General features: G+C 48.4%; 1 protein-coding gene across 1 annotated transcript; it reads left to right on the top strand.

Annotated features, from left to right (window-relative positions):
• The first annotated feature begins 220 nt into the window (after positions 1-220).
• Positions 221-20561, top strand: cog1 (component of oligomeric golgi complex 1). Its single transcript, XM_085453063.1, has 15 exons — positions 221-615; positions 1639-1886; positions 1992-2173; positions 2281-2457; positions 2768-2924; positions 4648-4858; positions 4988-5345; positions 5791-6239; positions 6584-6730; positions 6819-6977; positions 9456-9580; positions 12874-12982; positions 16573-16682; positions 18478-18562; positions 19531-20561. Exons 1-15 carry the CDS (start codon positions 313-315, stop codon positions 19666-19668), a joined length of 2958 nt encoding a protein of 985 aa, XP_085309189.1. The 5' UTR covers positions 221-312; the 3' UTR covers positions 19669-20561.
• The last annotated feature ends 219 nt before the right edge of the window (positions 20562-20780 follow it).

The raw sequence follows: 20780 nt of genomic DNA, 5'->3' as shown, positions 1-20780 counted from the left end.
TTTATTTGTTTGCTGTTTCTACGACGGCGTGCGCACACTGCTGCACTCGGCCTGTCATGAGTGTGTTTTAAACGTCACACAGTGATATCTGATCATGTGTAAACGGCTGGTTAGTGTGTGTTAAACTCATAATGCGCACACACACATAAGATGAGCGAACTCGGGGATGTTTCGCTTGGTTCACGGGACAGCGACGCCCACGGAAATGACAGCAGCGTGACCAGTTCCGCTGCTGTCGCTTACGTGGAGACAGGAAGTGTCTTCCGTTGGTTTCCGGATCGGAGTCTCGGTTGATGTTGTTGTGTGTCTACCATGGCCCAGGACGCGCTTTCTCTCCGGGTGTCGGAGATCAGCGACCCGGCGCTTCTCTTTGAGTGCTATAACACTGAGGAGATCCGCGGAATCGAGCGCAAAGTCCGCGGGGAGATCGAGCAGAAGAGGGAGGAGCTGAGGCAGATGGTGGGCGAGCGGTACCGGGACCTGATCGACGCCGCCGACACGATCGGGGAGATGAAGCAGTGCTCGGAGAGCGTCGTGCAGTCCATCCAGGACATGCAGCAGTACTGCCACAGGCTGAAGCAGGGCAGAGCCAGCGTGGCCAGCTGCAGAGTGGAGGTGAGCCAAACGCCGTGTGTCGACGCATGCGCCTTAGTAGTACTTTACAACGTCATGAAGATCTACCGTAACCTCACCTACAAAGCGGCAGACTCGCAGCTGCTCAGGAAAGGTGAGGCTGCTGGACCACCTGAACACAGCTTCGTCACAGAGCAGTGTGTGGTTCATTCCAGCCTGTTCAACACCGCTGCTACATGCAGCACACAAGCACCATCAGGCAGAACAGAAGGATGCAGACACACAAGAGTGCAGAAGTGACCTGGTGTGTGTGTGTGTGTGTGTGTGTGTGTGTGTGTGTGTGTGTCCAGTCACTGAGTGTTCAGGAGTGTGATGGCCTGGGGGAAGAAACTATTCTGTAGTCTGGCAGTGAGTGTGTGTCTGTGGGGTGTGTGGTCCTCCACGATGCTGGTGGCTTTGCAGTGTGATAAGTGTCTGTGATGGAGGGAAGAGCGGCTCCAGTGATCTTCCCAGCTGTTCTCACGATCCACTGTACTGCGGTGCAGTTACCATACAGACAGTGAGGCAGCTGCTCAGGAGAAAAGGCTTCAGAGACTTCCAGCTGTTTATTGTCATTGTGCAGTTTCTGGACCACAAAGGTGCTGAAGTAAGAAGAAGAGAAACCAATATACAACGAAGGTGGAAAATAAATAAATAAATAGAATAAAATAAAAAGCAGTGTGTATGTATAGATATGTGAGTGGAACTATATACATGGTGTATGTGTAGGAAACACTGAAACAGACTGGGACCAGAATAAGTGCACAGAACATGGAGAGACTGAGATATTGCACACAGATGATCAGCAGCAGTGTCGGGGTGGATGTGTTGGGGAAGTCCTTACACACTCTTCTGGACTTCATCAGTCAAAGTTCAACACTTGGTTGAACTAAACTGCGTGTTTCCTTCTAAAGCTTCTCCTGAGTTAAGAGAACGAACGCTTTCACATGTGCACAAACTGCTTTTGCAGCAACTGTTTGAAGCTGATGACGTTGTGACGGAGACGCACTGTGTGTCCTGTTGCAGAGCCAGACACCGTGGCAGCTAAAGTTCTACACCATGGCCTCCCAGATCAAGCTGCTTTTGGAGATCCCGGAGCGGATTTGGAGTGCCATGGAGGCATCTCACTACCTCCGAGCCACGCAGCTCTACCTGATGTGCTGCCACCTGCACCATCTGCTGCAGCTGGAGGCCACTGCAGCAGGCCTCTACAGCTCCGTCCTTGTCCGATTTCCCATCCTAATCCGACAGGTTGCCACCACCGAACACTTCAGGTTTGTGTCACAATTCCTGCTTAACGGAAACTTGAAATCGAAACTCCGTGGCTGGAAACTAAAATAGTGCACTTGTAGTAGCTGAGAGTAAGCGTCTTCTTGCAGGGCAGCCATTCTGCTGGACAGCAGGGCTCTGCTGAGGGGCCGTGCAGTGTCGGACCAGGCCATCGCTGAAGCCTTGGTGTCCATCATGCTGCTTGAAGACAGCTCTCCTCGGCAGGCTCTGACTGACTTCTTGTTGGCCCGGAAATCATCCATACATCAGCTGCTGAACCAACCGCAGCATGGTATGCTCTATAGTTTCCTTCTGTGGTAAAGCGTGACAAATGTTTGATTTGATAAAGAAAAAGCCTTCGAGGCTTCTGTTAGTCCATGAACCTGTGCTTTTCTGCAGGTGCAGGGATCAAGTCCCAGGTGTGCAGCCTCGTGGAGCTGCTGGTCACCACTCTGTTTCAGGCCTATGCCATCTTCTACCTCCCCCCAGAGGGCAGCCCCAGGCCAGGGGATGAAGCTTTGAGCTGTGGCATGCTCTTCTCTGTCCTGGACAACGTCACATCTACGAGTCCTGCAGGTAAACAGCTGAGACAGGACACGTCGGGGTCTTTGTGTTCAGGTTAATAAGAATAAGCTTTGCTTCAGAGCAAGAATTTGCTGGCTTTCATCTCCTGGGTGAGCATGGCCATGTCTCCCCGTGCCTCACAGGAGCAGCTGACTCTAAACTGTCTGTGGATGTGACGCAGATGCTGAATACAACACTGTATGACTGTATTGTGCGTGTAGTCTGAGCTGCTGTGAGTGTGCAGTAAGAGCACTGCTCTGAAACACTCAGTCTGAGAAACTAACAGCCCCCTTTTTCCAATGTTCCCCATCTGTGTCCTCAGCTAAGGACAGAAGGGTGTTGCAGGAAGATGTGAGTACAGGCAGCTGGTTAAAGTATCTGCCTGCGTCCATCTCAGAGTTTCAACCTGTCCTTCGCACCCTGGCTCAGCCAATCCAGAGGGAGCACCTGCAAGACACTCTTCAACAGTGGATCGATACGTAAGGCCACTGAATGTCTGCTGTTTCCTTTCTTTCAGTTTCAGTGTTGTTTGCATAGAAAAATGTGCTAATAGTAGCATTCCAGCTCTGCCTCTGTGCTGTCAGGAGTGACTTGTGATCACTTTGAGCTGATAGAAGGGAGCGATCACCCCGAGGCGGAGTCCAGCTCACAGAAGTGGCGGCGGGAGTCCTCGGGGTAGCATACGTGATCCAGCACAGCCTTGCAGACTTCCTTAAAGCTGCCTCCTCGAGCAGCAGAGGGAGCCGACGCGCTGCATTTTATCCTCGGCCACTTACACACCGCTGCAGTGGCCTTAAACATGTCCGGAGATGACTGTGGGTCCTCCACCTGGGGACCAGTGAGGGTGGAGCCATGAACACCGTCATGATCGTTGGCTCAAGGACAAAGTTTTAGGTTTAGACACGAGGAGCAGGAGGGTCAGTGTTTAACGTGGTTCATTACAGGATCATTATCTGCTGATCTTCATTTTAGTTTCAGTTTGTGAGACGACGAGTGGAAGACCAGATGAAGTTTACTGGTTTGGAGTCGTCGACGTGAAAACTGGATCTATCTGTGACCGTGTGATGACTGGCGTCCAGGCAGGTGGTGCTCAGCAGCCGTGTAGGAGAGAACTGCTGACTTACATTCGATCCACTGCAGATGTGTGCACCTCGACTGCTGTGGGACACAATGAAGACCAGTGTCTGTGGTCCAATCATGTCTTACACTGCAGGACAACAAACATGAAGCTCCGACCAGAGACGGAACAAACAACACAAAGATGAGGGAGCGTCTCATCCCACCACCTGTCACATGTGCTCACCACTCGCACATCTATTTATTCACTACTCCTTATTGTTATCGTTATTATTCTCATGTCATGGTCCAGTGTAATTAAATTACTTTTCCACTGAAAAAGTAGAGTAACTGATTACTGTTCATTTTTAGGTATTTTAATTACAGTTACTTACAATGTGCTTGTGTTACATTGTAAAATAATTAAACTGGCTGAACATCGTTATTTAATTTCAATCATTTATCTTCTAAAGGTAGAAGTAAACTCTGCTCTGTAACATGGCTGAGGTGCAGCTGCGCGTCATTCCACACCAGTTTGCTGCACGGTCGTTTTCTACAGCGGAAGCTGTCGGACTGAAGCAGTGGCTGTTTCATGACGTGGACATGTTCCCGCCTCTTCACTTTTCTGAAACAAGCAGACAAGAACATTACAGTGATATGTAAAAACTATGGGCTGCTGTTAACAGCAGCAGTAACCTGCTGAAGCGCCTGACACAGAGCATAGACGAAGACTTCTGAGCGATCCTTCATCATCCATGGATAACACTGCTGAGCAGGACCTGGTTTTACTTCAGCAGCACCGACGGTGACTGCAGGCGACACTGGAAGAGATGCCGCTGCTGCAGAGTCTCCGTCTTTAAAATAATTTATTATTTAAAGAGTTTAATTTCTATTGTTTGCCACTCAAGGTTTTATTGGGATTTTAAGAAGTATTTAGTTAAATTACTTTTCAGACACAGTAATTAGATAAGTATTTTAAATACACTGTTGGTTAAGTAATTGGTAATTAATTACTTAAAGTAACTTACCCACACTGGTTATTTCTGGCCTGTTTGCAAAGCTCACCTTGATGTTATCGAGTGCAGGGCGTGTGTTTCATGAAGGCTACATGATCATTTCCAGTCTCTCCAAATGTGTTGTTTCCAGCTGTAAGGAGGACATCTGCCATGGTGTTGGAAGCCTTTTGGTCTACGTCAAGAGCCTGAAGGGGCTGGCAGCCATCAGAGACGCTGTTTGGGACCTTCTGTCAGCAGACTCCATCAGTCAGCACTGGAGCACCGTCTGTCAGCGTCTGCTGGAGCACCCCCTCACCGTCTGGGAGGACATCTTGCAGCAGCTTTTCCTCCAGCGGCTGCAGGTTGCTGTTCTTCTATCTTTAGCTTTATAGGTTCATTTTCAGGGCCCACTTAGTCTGTATACTTGCTAATGACGGGGGATAAACATGCAGTTATTGTAACACTTTTATTGTTTCTTTCGACTCTTCAAGGTCATCACTAAAGAGGAAACTGAAGCCATCTCAGTGCTGTCTATCCAGCTCCTTACATCCGCCGTCAGGGATCTGCAGACCCAGAGCGTCCATTCGTCTTCAGGTGCCCACAGCAGCCATGGGGCCCAGTATGAGGTAGATGTCTCCTCCTTCTTGTGGTTGGAGTCTCCAGGGGACCTGCTGAATGACGCAGGCTGGTTCAGTGTGAGCCAGCGGGGCCAGCAGCAGCACAGGAGTGGCCTGGCCATGAAGACGCAGGCGCTCACACCTTGTGTTCAGAACTTCTGCTCTTCCATTGATGCAAAGCTGAAAGCCAGACTGGATGATCTCCAGCACTACCTCCCCTCCCAGGACGTGGGTAGGTCCACTGGGAGTGTTGTGGGGGTTTCCTTGTGTTTCAGCTGACAGATTGATGGTGTATTTATCCTGATTTAATGTGATATTGAGAAAGACCAGTGAAAAGCTCAGGCTTTTATCTTTGTTGAAGTTTTGGAACCAACTCTAGATTCTTTCATTTCTCGTGGAATAACAGGAAGTGACATCACCTGACCATGAAACTGGGTGATGTCAGCTATCCGATCCCTTTTGAATGTCTGAAACTGTACTTGGCAGGACTGATGGAGCACATCTGTCTGCACTTCAGTCACGTCTTTGATCTGATGCAGTGCTGAAAACCACAGAAGCGTTTGGAGCTAAATCTGAGGGTTTCATACTCTTTGGATTGTATAAACATACGAATGGCAACTATTGGACCACTGAAATATTGAAAGTACTGACAGTTGTTAATGTGTCGTGCTTTGCAGGCTCTGACTCTACTTTGGCCACTGTCCCTTCCTCTGCTGATCAGCCATCGTCATCCTCATTTAACCGCTTCATCGACTCCGCAGCAGTGGAGGCGGCGCTGCGTGACGGCTGTTTGGCCTGTGTTCACCACATTCTGTCCTTCATCCGATCACAGCTGGCTGCGGCCTCGCCAGACTCCAGGCCCACCTGCCTCAGTTCAGTTCTATTCATGGCCAGGCTGAGCCAGTCTATGGGCAAACTGTGCCCCAACCTGAAGCATTGCATCCTGGGAAAGCAGTGTGGTTTTGACAGCACAGCCAAAGGGACCCCCAGGCAAGGCAAGAAGTTGGGCAAAGCCACGGCCGCTGCAGAGGTCAGGCCTTCCCAGGACAAGTGGGAGGAGCTGAAGGAGGAGCTTCTTGGCTGCAGTATGGAGGCCTACCGCATCTGGAGCGCCGCTCTTTCTAAAGTCAGACACAGTCACAAGTGTACATGTAAACTTGACATGTGGTTAGTGTCGGTTTATGGGGAGGTTTGTAGAAATCTGATAGAGCAGTAGAATCACATCACGTCACATAGCATCCAGCTGTGGTTAAACTGGTTTATAAAGGTTGAGTGAAAGTGTATTATCTGACTGAACTGTTGAGCAGACGGGTGGAGGGACACTGACTAAACCAGTGATCATGCTGCTGTTGGCTGTGAAACCTGTCTGTTTGCTAATGTTTTAGTTTCAACAGACGTATGTGGGAGGGTCAAAGGTCTACAGCTATGACTCTGGTGTTGTCTGAAGACCTGCTCGGCTCTGTGTTGCAGGGGCTGTTGGAGAAGTTTGGCATGGTGCTTCATGCTGAGTCTGCAGGCACCATCTTAGCTACAGCAACTAACTGGGAGGATCTGGAAATCCAGGAGGAGGCCGAGTCTGGAAGCAGCGTTACATCCAAGATCCGTCTTCCAGTACAGGTCAGGAGGACATCTGATACAAACTGGAAGGACCCAGAATCCATCCTGAGGTCTGATGGCAACCTTTTGTTTCTGGTGTCTTCTGTAGCCAACGTGGTTTGTGCAGTCCCTGCTGTTCCAGCTGTGTGTGGAAATAAACAGGGTGGGAGGCCACGCCCTTCCTCGCTCCACCCTCCAGGAGTTTCTGCAGACCTGTTTGACTGAAGTCCTGCACCATTACCACAGCCTGACACAGACCAGCAGCACGGTAACTGGGACCTGTCTGGTAGATAGTTGGATTATTCCTCGACCTGATGATTTCCTGTGTTCTGAGAAAAGTCTGAGAATAATCTTCATGATGATCACAGACGAGCAGAGCGTCACGGCTCTGTAGGAGGAAAAGAAGGGAATCATGCTAGCAGGACCTGGTGTATGGCTACAGACAGCCAGAAATATTCAATGAGAGACTAATGAAGAGCTAAGTACACACATACTTACGTAGAAGTACAGATACTAGTGTTCAGAAATACTCCAGTAAAAACTGAAGCACTGATTCTACTTCTTTACTCGATTAAAGGTGAAAAGTACAGGTTGTGAAATGTGCTCACAGTAAGAAAGTAAAAGGTTTGTATTGTTGTACAAAGCTGACGGAGCTGTGCTGCATCAGTTCAGTAACAGTGTAAGAAAGTAGATTGGAAACAAGCTTTTAGTCAACAGTTAAATTGTAATAAATGTACTCAGCTTGGTTAGGTAGAGTCTGAGTGGGAAAGGACAAACGCTGAGAGGGTGACTTTCCCCCACATCGGTGGGATCAGCACATGAACCCTGAGATTCGCTGTAAGGACTCAGCGTGGGGAGAGCTCACACAGGTCTCTGCTGTGGGCTCTATTTTCTTAGTGGTCAGGCTGTGATCAGCTGATCTGAAGTTTACGGCTCTTTGTAGATTTACAGAAGCAGCTGTTTCATCAGCTGTACGGACGTGTGCTGCTCATGCTGCCTTTATACTGGCTGGTGTCAAGTTGGAGTGAATCCAGTGAGTGGATCTCAGCATCATGAGCTTAACTCTGACCGTGATCATCAGTCACACACTGTTCTTTACTTTAAATCATCACAGCAAACTAACCTGTTTATCCTGCTTTGAACTGCACCTTCCTTCATGCAGTACCACAGTCAGCCTACCTTACCATGGACATGAATGAACCTACTATCACGTGTACAGAATGATGTCTGATTAACAACGAGAGGAGTTTCATGGCTCTGCTCGTGGTCAGGGCGTCAGTGCAAACTACCATTATAATGTCTTTAATGTTGTTAATACAAAAAAGGAAGTAGGAAGTGTTACGACACAAAGAAACTAGTGCTGTCAGCGTCACCGGGTTAACGCGTCATAACATATCCCTGTTAACGAGTTAACACAGATTAGTCCGGGTTACTTGGTGTCAACGCCACATTAACGCGTTAATGCGCTAAAAGAAACCTTCTTTGAACCGAAGAGATCAGAGGTCCAATGTGATATTAGAATCACACCCTATAGGCCTGTTCACCACTCAGGCATAACTCATGACCACTGACAGGTGAAGTGAATGTCACTGACCATCTCTTCATCATGGCGTCTTTTACTGGGTGTGACATGTTAGGGAGCAAGTCGACGTTTGGGCCTCGAAGTTGGTGTTTTAGCAGGAAAATGGGCAGACATAGAGTCCAGGTAGTGATGCTAGATAACTGAGTCAGAGCATCCTGTGGGGGCTCCAGTCTGCAGTGGTCAGAACAATGGTGGACAGGCTAACTGGAGAGCGTGGTCTGATCAAATAGACAAGCTCTGTAGGTCACATTGGCAAAGGTGTAATGCTTGCTCTGATAGGAACTGTGTTTTTAATGGGGCTGCAGATCTGTCAGGGTGCCCATGCTGGACCACGGTGCAGTGGAGGAAGATCGCCTGGTCTGATCAGTCGTGTTCTCTCTTACATGACGTGGCTGCTCGGGTGTTTGCGTGGCAAGCTTGCAGATGCAGTATAATCCTTTAGGTCAGTGGTTCCCAAACTTCTTTTGCTTCTTTTGTTTTTACAGCAAAAATCTAGTCTTTGGCTTAGAATGAAGTTGGTTTGGAAACATATTCAGCGATGCTTCATCTCCTGCTTTGTGTTTGTGTGGGAGCCCGTGCTAGCAGTGTCCAAGCGTTGTTGTTGTTGTTGTTTTTTTCCCGTTTCATACCGCGCACCCCCCCCCCCCCCACAATGGCTCTGCGCCCCCCTAGGGGGCGGGCCCCACACTTTGGGAAGGTCTGCTTTCGGTAATGTCCTGCTGGGTCCTGCATGTGGATGCGTGCCACCTACCAGTTGTTACAGACCATGTTTCATGGTGTATGCCATGATTGCTATGGCCTCTTTCAGCAGGAACATGCAACATCAGACAGAGCAGGAATGGTTTGAGGAAAACAATATAGCTTTGAGGGGTTGACTGGACCTCCATATTCCTTAGATCTCAGTCCAGTCTATGTGAGAGAGAATCTCTTGGTTCCAAAGCACACCTTCAGGGCTCTACTGGAGCACAATGCAGCAACAAAAGGGAACTACACAATATTAGGCAGGTGGTCATAAGGTTATGACTGATTAGTGTATTTTGTCAATGCAACTGTCAAAACGATGGCAGTGAGAAACTGATCTGATGGCAAAGGAGCACAGAAACATAAGGGCGTGGTTAGCACTTTAAATGTATTTTCTATGGTTGTGCCTCCCTTCTCCTTCAGGATGCTGTATTCCCCATGACGCAGAACAGAGCCCTGCAGTTCCTGTTTGACCTCCGTTACCTGAGCGCTACTCTGGGGAGCAGACTGGAAGAACTGAAGAACTCCCGACCACAGCAAGACCCAAGGTATCAATTCACATCCAAAATATGTGTCATGGGCTGTTTGTGCACAGTCTGCAAACACCCGAGGAAGCTTGGAAACTGTAATCCTGTAATACTGTAGTGCAGCACGAGCCAGAGGTGTTCACGGGTTCATATGGTTGTGTCCAGAATCAGGGACTGAATCCTGCGACGTGAGTGGCTGTTCAATTGGTAGGTCTCGCCCAGGGGTGTCAAACTCAATCGCACAGGGGGCCAAAACTGAAGGCACACTTTAGGTCGCAGGCCAAACAAGATAAAGATTTATTGAACACTCAAACAATGTTTTTTAAACATAAATATGAATAAAAACAGACAGGAATATGATTCCAGATTAAATAAACTTAAAAAAAGAAACTTTAAATATTTTGCTCTTCATAAAAATATATCTTGTCAAAATGATGCAAGTTAGAAATATGAACATGCTGCCAAACCCCCAGAAAAAGTAAATGAGAGCAAACACAAGGTTGGAGCCGCATGTAGACGAGCTGGGCGCTGCTGCAGGAGTGGAGCTAAAAAACTGTGCGGGCCATTCAGTGTCTTTCCCTGAGTGCATCGTTACACTGCAGCTGCATCTGAATCTGCACAGGTGCAGCTCAGCAAAGTGCGCTGACTTGGTTCAACGTTACTGCAACAGGGAAAGTGAGGCAGGCTGCACTGGTGCATTAGTGACAGCTTCACTTGAAACGCCTTCACTGCATCATACATGTTCATGAACTGACAGGTTTCCTTGCTGAGCTCAAAAACTCTGTTGAACTTTTATCCCGACTCAGCCAGCGGAGCTCTGCATGAAGGAATGTGGGCAAACTCTGAATCTATTTCCCACATAAAAGACTGAAACTGACGGTGATTTAAACTTTTAGCTCAGGTAAAATGTACGGTCTGCATCACGGTGACCATTACATGCTCCATTTTTAGGACTTCACCACACAGCCTTTCCTGGTGTGTGATGCAGTGATGTGCTGTTAACTCACCGGTACATTTCTCCTGCATCTTTACTCGCATCCTGCTGACTAGTCCGCTTTTTTTGGACACAACCCCCTAACTTTGGACACATCCCCCACACACCGCTGATGTTAGACACAGCCCCCTGACGTTGGACACAGCCCCCTGACTTTAGACACAGCCCCCCGACTTTGGACACAGCCCCCACACCCCCTGACTTTAGACACAGCCCCCTGACTTTGGACACAGCCCCCTGACTTTGGACACAGCCCCCACACCCCCCTGACTTTAGACACACCCCCCTGACGTTGGACACAGCTCCCTGACTTTGGACACAGCCCCCACACCCCCTGACATTAGACACAGCCCCCTGACGTTGGACACAGCCCCCTGACTTTGGACACAGCCCCCACAGCCCCCTGACGTTAGACACAGCCCCCTGACTTTGGACAAAGCCCCCACACCCCCTGACGTTGGACACAGCCCCCTGACGTTGGACACAGCCCCTGACGTTGGACACAACCCCCACACCCCCCTGACTTTAGACACAGCCCCCTGACGTTGGACACACCCCCCTGACGTTGGACACAGCCCCCACACCCCCCTGACTTTAGACACACCCCCCTGACGTTGGACACACCCCCCTGACGTTGGACACAGCCCCCACACCCCCCTGACTTTAGACACACACCCCTGACGTTGGACACACCCCCCTGACGTTGGACACAGCCCCCACACCCCCCTGACTTTAGACACACACCCCTGACGTTGGACACAGCCCCCTGACGTTGGACAAAGCCCCCACACCCCCTGACGTTGGACACAGCCCCCTGACGTTGGACACAGCCCCCACAGCCCCCTGACGTTAGACACAGCCCCCTGACTTTAGACACAGCCCCCCGACTTTGGACACAGCCCCCTAACTTTGGACACAGCCCCCACACCCCCCTGACTTTAGACACACCCCCCTGACGTTGGACACAGCCCCCTGACGTTGGACACAGCCCCCACAGCCCCCTGACGTTAGACACAGCCCCCTGACGTTGGACACAGCCCCCACACCCCCCTGACGTTAGACACAGCCCCCTGACGTTGGACACAGCCCCCACAGCCCCCTGACGTTGGACACAGCCCCCACAGCCCCCTGACGTTGGACACAGCCCCACACCCCCTGACGTTGGACACAGCCCCCACACCTCCCTGACGTTAGACACACCTCCCTGACGTTAGACACAGCCCCTGACGTTGGACACAGCCCCCACACCCCCCTGACGTTGGACACAGCCCCCTGACGTTAGACACACACCCCTGACGTTGGACACAGCCCCCACACCCCCCTGACGTTAGACACACCTCCCTGACATTAGACACACACCCCTGACGTTGGACACAGCCCCCACACCCCCCTGACGTTAGACACACCTCCCTGACATTAGACACACACCTCTGACGTTGGACACAGCCCCCACACCCCCCTGACGTTAGACACACCTCCCTGACATTAGACACACACCTCTGACGTTGGACACAGCCCCCACACCCCCCTGACGTTAGACACACCTCCCTGACATTAGACACACACCCCTGACGTTGGACACAGCCCCCACACCTCCCTGACATTAGACACACCTCCCTGACATTAGACACACACCCCTGACATTAGACACACCCCCCTGACGTTGGACACAGCCCCCACACCCCCCTGACGTTAGACACACCTCCCTGACATTAGACACACACCCCTGACATTAGACACACACCCCTGACGTTGGACACAGCCCCCACACCTCCCTGACATTAGACACACCTCCCTGACATTAGACACACACCCCTGACATTGGACACAGCCCCCACACCTCCCTGACATTAGACACACCTCCCTGACTTTAGACACACCTCCCTGACATTAGACACACCTCCCTGACATTAGACACACACCCCTGACGTTGGACACAGCCCCCACACCCCCCTGACGTTGGACACAGTCCCCTGACTTTGGACAAAGCCCCCACACCCCCTGACTTTAGACACAGCCCCCTGACGTTGGACATAGCCCCCACACCCCCCTGACTTTAGACACACACCCCTGACGTTGGACATAGCCCCCTGACGTTGGACACAGCCCCCTGACTTTAGACACACACCCCTGACGTTGGACATAGCCCCCTGACTTTAGACACAGCCCCCACACCCCCCTGACTTTAGACACACCCCCCTGACTTTAGACACAGCCCCCTGACTGCCTTCGGTGGTCAGTAAGATTAGAAGGAGTCCATTTGCATTTATCGACAGTGGAGTGTTAAATAACTGCAAACGTTGTGCTGTATGTCTTACAGATTCCATGAAACCTGTGATTGGCTGGAGAGCTTCATTGACCCCTTTGACCTGGACGTGTTTACACCTCACCTGAACGCCAGCCTCAACCGACTGTCTCAAAGGACCTTGGTACTTCCAGCTATGCTTAAATGAGTCAAAGATAAACAATGCTATTTTTGTAACAGGCAGTTCATTTGGACAACACATTTATATCGGACACATACATTAAGAGACACACATTCTCATTTAATGGTCAAAGGAGCTTGCAAAGAAAAGCATCTGGACTTCTGTAAGTTGCTTGAAGACGTTTCACCTCTCATCCGAGAAGCTTCTTCAGTTCTAAGGTCAAATGGTGGAGAGTCCCAGATATAAACCTAGTGGGAGTTTCCCCCCACAGAGGGACAAAAGGACCCCCTGATGATCCTCTAATCGCCTGAGCCAAGGTGTGAAACTGGGTGTGGGTCCCAATCAGCCAGAGTTTCGGGTGAGCTCATTGTGAAACCTGGCCCCACCTTATCATGTGATTTCCTGAGGTCAGATGGCCCAGGATGTGAGTGGGCGTTAAGGCGTCTGGGAAGGATCTCAAAACTGGATTATAGATGGCAGAGAGTTGGTGTCGTAAACCCCGCCTCTGTTCAAAGATGGTCGCTCACAGTGGACATAGATGCTTCTTTCACTCCTCTTTCAAACCATCTGTCCTCTCTGTCCAAAATGTGAACATTGGCATCCTCAAAGAGTGACCTTTGACCTTTAGATGCAGATGGAGTGCTGAGTCTTGTCCTGTGGAGGTGGCTCTTCTGTGTTGTGCCATGCGCTTGTGAAGTGGCTGTTTGGTCTCTCCAATGTAGAGGTCTGAGCATTCCTTGCTGCACTGTACAGCATACACCACATTGTTAAGTCTGTGTTTTGGCGTTTTGTCTTTGGGGTGAACCAGTTTCTGTCTGAGCGTGTTGCTGGGTCTGAAATACACTGGGATGTCATGCTTGGAGAAAACTCTCCTGAGTTTCTCTGATACACCGGCTACATAGGGGATGACAATGTTGTTGCGTCTGTCCTTCTTATCAACTTAAAGAAGTCCAGACGCTTTTCTTTGCAAGCTCCTTTGACTACGATGACCTGGATGACTGAGAACCTTCACAGACATACTCATTTAATGGTTTTTCTACTATTTCCATTGTAGGTTCTCACTGAAGCCATCAAAACTCTGAATAAACACAACATAAAATTATGTATTAAACAAAAAAGTGTGAAATAACTCAGATTCTTCCAAACAGCCCCTTTGCTTTGATTCCTGCTTTGCTCTCTCGGCGTCTCCATGAGCTTCATGAGGTCGTCTCCTGAAATGGTTTCCAACAGTCTTGAAGGAGTTCAGAGATGCTGAGCACTTGTTGGTCCTTTGCCTTCCCTTTGCGCTGCATCTCATCCCAAACCATCTCCACTGGGTTTAGGTCAGGTGACTGTGGAGGCAGCAGGATTCCTGAGAGTAATGAGATGAATGTATCCTTAGCAGCAGAGGTGACTCCTGGTCTTCTTTTCCTGGGCTGGTGCTCATAGAGCAGGGCAATATGCCCAAAAATATTTATCACGATATGCATTTGAAAATTTGCAATAACGATATAACTGACGATATAATTGACACTAGACAAAATACTTTACAACTCCTCAACTTTATTAGTGCAAAAAAACCCATCAATGTATTTTCACTGAAACAAGCAGCTGTTTTTTATCTGCATTAAAGTTATATAAAAATGTAACAGAGAAAATTCCTCACTGACAGTTTAACCAAAAAGCATTTCCAGTGGAAACTGGCCGACACATCCTGAGCATAACCATGTATAACATCCACAGAACTTAAAAAGAGGTTATACACACACAATACGGTAACATTATGCTGAAGCACAGTACGTATCACTCTGCGAGGCTCCGCCTACGATAGCCGTAACGCTCCGACAATCCATCAAGCGGTGCGGCTTCGTAGCTCAGCAAAGTCGCACTGAAACATGTGACAGATTTTCGAGCGCCGTGCACATAAAATCGTTTCGAGGTCATAAACACAACCAGAGTTCATACATAAGGCACACGGGATTATAAGGGGCTCTGTCGACTTTCAGAAAAATCAAAGGATTGATTTTAAGTGTGCCGTATTTTCCAAACAACACGGTAATAACGACGGCCCGCTAGCATGCGCTACCAAAAATAGTGCTTTGTTGTGTATCTGACGGACGAAAGCTAAACCAGTTCCACACCAGTGAAGCTGCAGCATTTTTACAAACCAGTTCAGGTTCATCTGTTTCATTCAACGATCCACTTTCGCTCTTCTCATTCTGCGTCGCCGCCATGTGCGCATGTAAACAAAGGCACTGCGCGTTTTACCCATATTCTATCGCGATATTTCATTTTCCTATCGTTGCCCAACATTACACCGGTATTACCGTGAACAGTATGATATAGCCCAGCCCTAGGTCGTCATGTGAGACAGTTTCATCATCAACTATCAGTACTTGATAGTTTTTGTGACTGCACTTGGAGACACTTTCAAAGTTTTAGCAATGTTCTGGACTGACTGACCTTCAGTTCATAAAGTAATGATGGACTGTTGTTTCTCTTTACTGAGATGATTGCTTCTTTCCATAATATGAATTCTGACAGTTGTCTTCAAAGGCTGATTCGGTTCATCTGGACGTTTTCAGTGGGAGAAACGTTTCGTCATCATCCAGGTGACTTCTTCAGTTCAGCTGACTGCAGGTTGACTGCAGCTGACCTGCCAGCCCATTGTTCCTTCACTGGGCTGCTTTAGTCATTATATGTCCTGTTTATAAGACTGGAAACCTGCAGTCAGCTGAGACTGAAGAAGTCACCTGGATGATGACGAAACGTTTCTCCCACTGAAAACATCCAGATGAACTGAATCAGCCTTTGGAGATTTACTTACCTGGATTGTTGAGCATCAAGAGGTTTAACAGTTGTCAAACAGAGCTGTCAGCTGTGCACCAACCTGACGTCTGAACAACACAACTGATGGTCCCAACCCTATCAAGAAGGCAACAAATTCCCCCAATGAACCCTGACAGGCTCACCTGTGAGGTGAAACAATGTCACGTGACTACATCATGAAGCTCAGTGAGAGCAGGCCGAGGGTTTGCAGAGCTGTCAACAAAGCAAAGGATGGCTACTCTAAAATATAAATTATTATATAAAAATTTTTCTTTGTTACATGCGTCCATATATGCTGCTTCATATATTTGATGTCTTCAGTTTGTATCTACAATGTAGAAAGAAGTAAAAATAAAGACAAACCATTAAATGAGAAGGTGTGTCCACACTTTCACTGGTAGCGTATACAAAGACAACACTTAGTCACTGCAAGTACACAAGTGCATGGAAGACTGTGCAAAGGAACCGAGTGACATGAACACATCCATCGTCACATCCAAACAGAAAAGCTTCACGCAAGTCGAGTTGCTCGAGATTCACAGAATTTACAGAAAATGTTACATTTTTGTGATTTATATCATTGTCAGGATGATAAATGTCTTATATCAGGATATGAGAGTGTCACGATATCTCCTGATGTACTTCTGAAGATTATTGTCCAAAGTCAGTGAACATGTCTTCTGTGTTGTGTTTGCTGACTGAATGGATCCTATGAGCCACTCATCTAATGCTGTCCTAATTATTTCCTTGTCAGTTTATAAGGAGTCTTTTTGTTTTTCCTCCAGGTCCTGCTGGGGCTCCTGACAGGCTCAGAGAAGCAGTTTGCTTTGCGAAGCAGCAGTTTGAACTCCCAGGATCCTTACAACATACTGCCGCTAGCCAGCAGCCAGATCAGGTCAGAATTTAGTTACTAATAGTTACTAAATGAAAAAGAAAGTAATGGGTAAGTAAAATCTGATGGTATAGTTTCACTTTCATCTCTTTAATGATCAATAAGATGGGATCGTCACGTGACATAGGCGTGAGAATAAACATGGCGGAAGGCTCTGTAAACTGTGTCAAGCAGAGGCCAGGGCAGCCTGATCCTCAGCTATCGAAGCTATCTGGTGAGGAAAGAGCCTGAGCCAGTGCGTGAGGTTGAGCGATACCAGTTAGACTTCCTTGTGCTCACCCTAATGCACAGCTTGGGCTCTGCAACCAGTCTCCTGCAGAGGAGCTGGAATCTGTTCCAGTTTGAATTGCCAGGAGGGTATTCCTGTACCCGCCGGTTTGCTGCCTGTACATTTGGGTTTTTACCTGTGGACAGGAAGGCTGCTTCCCTGCCTCCAGGTTGGGGAGTGGGTCTTAACCGTTGTTTGTGTTTGTGCGGTTAATAATTCAGTTCAGAACACTTAGCCTTCTTGAATGCACTGGATGGAGTGCTGGAGGGTACTACGTCTGGCGTCTCCATCGTCCCACTACAAGACCTCAGTGCACATGTGGGCAATGACAGTCAGGGGTGTGACTGGGAGGAGTGGCCGGCATGATCTGAAGCCAAGTGGTCATCAATTATTCCACACTGAACACCATGTTCAAGAATAAAGATGTCCGTCAGCGCATGTGGCACCAACGCACCCTAGGCTACAGTTCAGTGATCAGTTTTGTAGTTGTGTCATCATGTCTGTGGCTGTGAACATATGTTCTGGTGAAGAAAGGAGTTGATCCGTCAGCTTCTCACCAGCTGGTGGTGGACAGGCCTGGCACACCTGAAAGTATAGTGAGGATGCACTGGGAGCACCTGGCAGAGGCCCTGGTCCACAAAACCTTCAACTCCTGTGTGCAGAAGTACTTTGGCAGCTTTCCGAGGGAGGCTGGGGACACTGAATCTGAGTGGACTATGTTCTGATGAAGCTGCTGGACGGTGCTGAGGCTACAACATCATCGGTGACTGTTGTGCTGGTAATCCCTGCGAAGGGAGGCAAAAAGAATGATTCCTATCAGGCTTGGTTAGCCTAGAGTTGGGTGGCAGCTGAGGGGTGCTAACAGGCCGAGCAGAACACAGCCTGAGTAGTAACTGAAGCAAAGACTCACTGGTAGGAGTTCAGTGAGTCCTTGGAAACAAAAATCAGTCTGCCTCAGAGTGATTCTGGGAAAGCTTCAGCTGACTCAGGGAAGCAGTGTTGACTCATACATGTAGTGAGTGTGGCCTTCGCTGCTGAATTTACCTGAGGGTATAGTTGGGGGATGGAAGGAATATTTTGAGGACCTCCTTAATCTCATGGTATCTGGCCAGGAGCAGGTCAGTCTCTGTACAGCCGTTGGGAGTGTTTGGTGCAGTATGTGACTGATACTGTTGATAACCGTTATGGACAGAAGTTAGGTGTGGTGCACAGGGGAGGCCTCAGAAGCTTATCTCTAATGTCTGTGGGTCTGTTGGCTTGGCAGGTGGTGCTGACATTCAGATAGTGGGCTGCAGAGAGCCAGCAACACCACCAGGATGATGAACACAGAGAGGAAAAGAAACAGATGTTGACAAAAGCAGCTTTTCAACTGGTCTGCTGGTTTTACACAATTATGACTTCAGCGGTTCAACTGTTAGTTTAGATTTCCTTGTTTTCCCCAATAGCAGAAAAATGTGGTGCTGGTGACCAACGTACCACTGCACTGTTCAACTGGCCAAACTGGAAATACTCTGTTTGTGTGTCTGACAGGTTCGGGCTGCTGCCTCTCAGCGTGTCAAATGTGCAGAAATCCAAGGCAGCTTCCAGAAGCTCTGAAGCTCCTCAGCAGCTGGTGGTGAGTTCAGAGTCTGTCAGAGTTCTTGTTTGGGACATTTCCCCTCTGTGATGTTATTTACTGGCAGCCACACGATGACTTTACGTCTCTGTTTTACTGTGCTTATCTAAATGTCCTGTGTCACGCCCTTTGCCTTCCCAGCATTTCTAAGTTCAAGCAAACCAGTGTCAAACCAGTGTGTTCATCACTGTGTGTTTGGATTCTGCTGGTGAACAGCCACGTTACAACAGAATACTGCCACCAACAACCTAAAGTAAAGTTAAAGTACAAGCGCTACATGTGAAATAACAGCCAGTTTATTAAATAGAGTAAAACATCACCCAAAACATTTTTACCACTGAGCTGTGAAAGGGTGATGTCATCACTGCGCCCGCTGTGGACAGCCTGCACACCCAAGTTTGTCAAAGCTGAGAGTGAGATGACTCAGGATTTTCATACTGTAGCTGTAATCATTGAAAGTCTTGGACAAATTAGAATTTCAGTAACTTACTGAAATTCTCACTTACTCATCAGGGGGTCCTTTGTCCCTCTGTGGGGGGAAACTCCCACAGGGCTTAAATCTGGGACTCTCCACCATTTGACCTTAGAACTGAAGAAGCTTTTCTGATGAGAGGTGAAACGTCTTCAAGCAACTCAAAGAAGTCCAGACGCTTTTCTTTGCAAGCTCCTTAGACTACCATGACCTGGATGACTAAGAACCTTCACAGACGTTTCATATGACTGTATTATCTTTAACATTTCCAGTGTTGGAATCATTCATGGCCAGAAATAATTCCAGGTCTGGACTCTCTTCCATTCTCCTCATTCATAAAGTTGCTTCGTGGTAAAACGTTAGGAGCTTTCAGATGGCAGCCCTTCTCTGACTCTGCTGAAGGTCTGAGCAGAGTCGGGCTCCTGTTTCAGAGCAGCTCTTTTGCCAGGTGCTTGTCTTCAGATGTCCCGTGACCTGTTTCTCCTTCCTCCTCCAGGCTCCTCAGTCCTTCACAGCAGGCAGTGATGACAGCTTCCGGCCAGGCAGCCTTTTCAGGCAGCTCGCTGATCAGGATGAAGACACAGCAGCGACTTCTTTATTTAAGCTTAACTGGCTCTCTGGGATGGGCAAATAATTCTCAGCTGGCTGCTTTGTTACAGTGACATGTACAGTAAATACTCCTTTTGTGTGTTGACAAAATGCCTCCTGTGTGATGTGTAAATGTTGTGTAAGCACTGACGTGTGTTGGCTGACTGGTGATCAGAGCAGCGATACTCTGGTTGAATGTGTGCATACACAAGCAGCATCGTTCAGGCACTCTGTGTTCCTGAAAGGAAACTGTGTGTGACAGGGTGGATGCTTCCTCTGTAGTGCTTTTCTACTCTTCACACTTTCTTTATGCTCCTTCTACCAAAGTGCTTTTCACATTCACACACACTCATACTCTGATGGATGCATCGGAGAGCAGCTTAGGCTGTGGCTGGTTGGTGGGGTAGGCTGTCTTTTTCACTCTGGACTGAAACATGTTTAACACACTGTGGTTTGTGACATACAGACTGATGCAGTCAGCTTCTATCACAGGATGTCTCCACAGCTACATTTGTATGAGTATGTGAACATGCTGACACGAAGCATTATCCCTGCAAACAGCGATCAGCTGACACATTCTGTACTGGGTTCTACATTTTCTCTGGGTGTTAATATGTCAGGTTGTATTTTATGTATGTATTCAGTTCAGATAGAGATGGCTGGTTGCCATGATGGCAGAAAGCAGGTTGACTTTATCATTATTGCCTCAGAGTAATCACCAGTGTGAAACACATTCTGGTGTTTGTGCAGCACTGTGGTGATTAGTGCTGTCACCTCACATCAAACAGGTTGTGGGTTTGAATCCGTGCCTGCATGGACTCTGAACGTGTGTTAATCATGAGTTCTTATTGGTTGTTGGGTAAGTATTGTAATGCTAAATGTGTCTTGTGGTTAAATGTTGCTTGTGTCTCTCACCAAAATAAACTCAGCCAAACCTTCTGACGGTGACGTTGTTGATTGGCGAGTTTCTAGTTTGCAAAGCTGCTGGATGACGTTGGGACCACACTGCAAAAGTAGCACATGAAGCAAAACCCTCAGACAGGTCCGTGTCGCAGGAACAGCGTGGTGCAGATACTTGGTGTCAAAGAAAGTGTCACCAACACCGGCCCCCACCGTTCAGTTAATAGTTTTTCCATCGATCCTTTTCACAGTTATAAG

Source organism: Copadichromis virginalis, linkage group LG4 (assembly GCF_057382275.1).
Source record: "Copadichromis virginalis isolate Kocher_CV1m ecotype Utaka linkage group LG4, C_Virginalis_male_GT1.1, whole genome shotgun sequence".
NCBI lineage: Eukaryota > Metazoa > Chordata > Actinopteri > Cichliformes > Cichlidae > Copadichromis > Copadichromis virginalis.
This window is presented reverse-complemented; position numbering and strand designations above follow the sequence as displayed.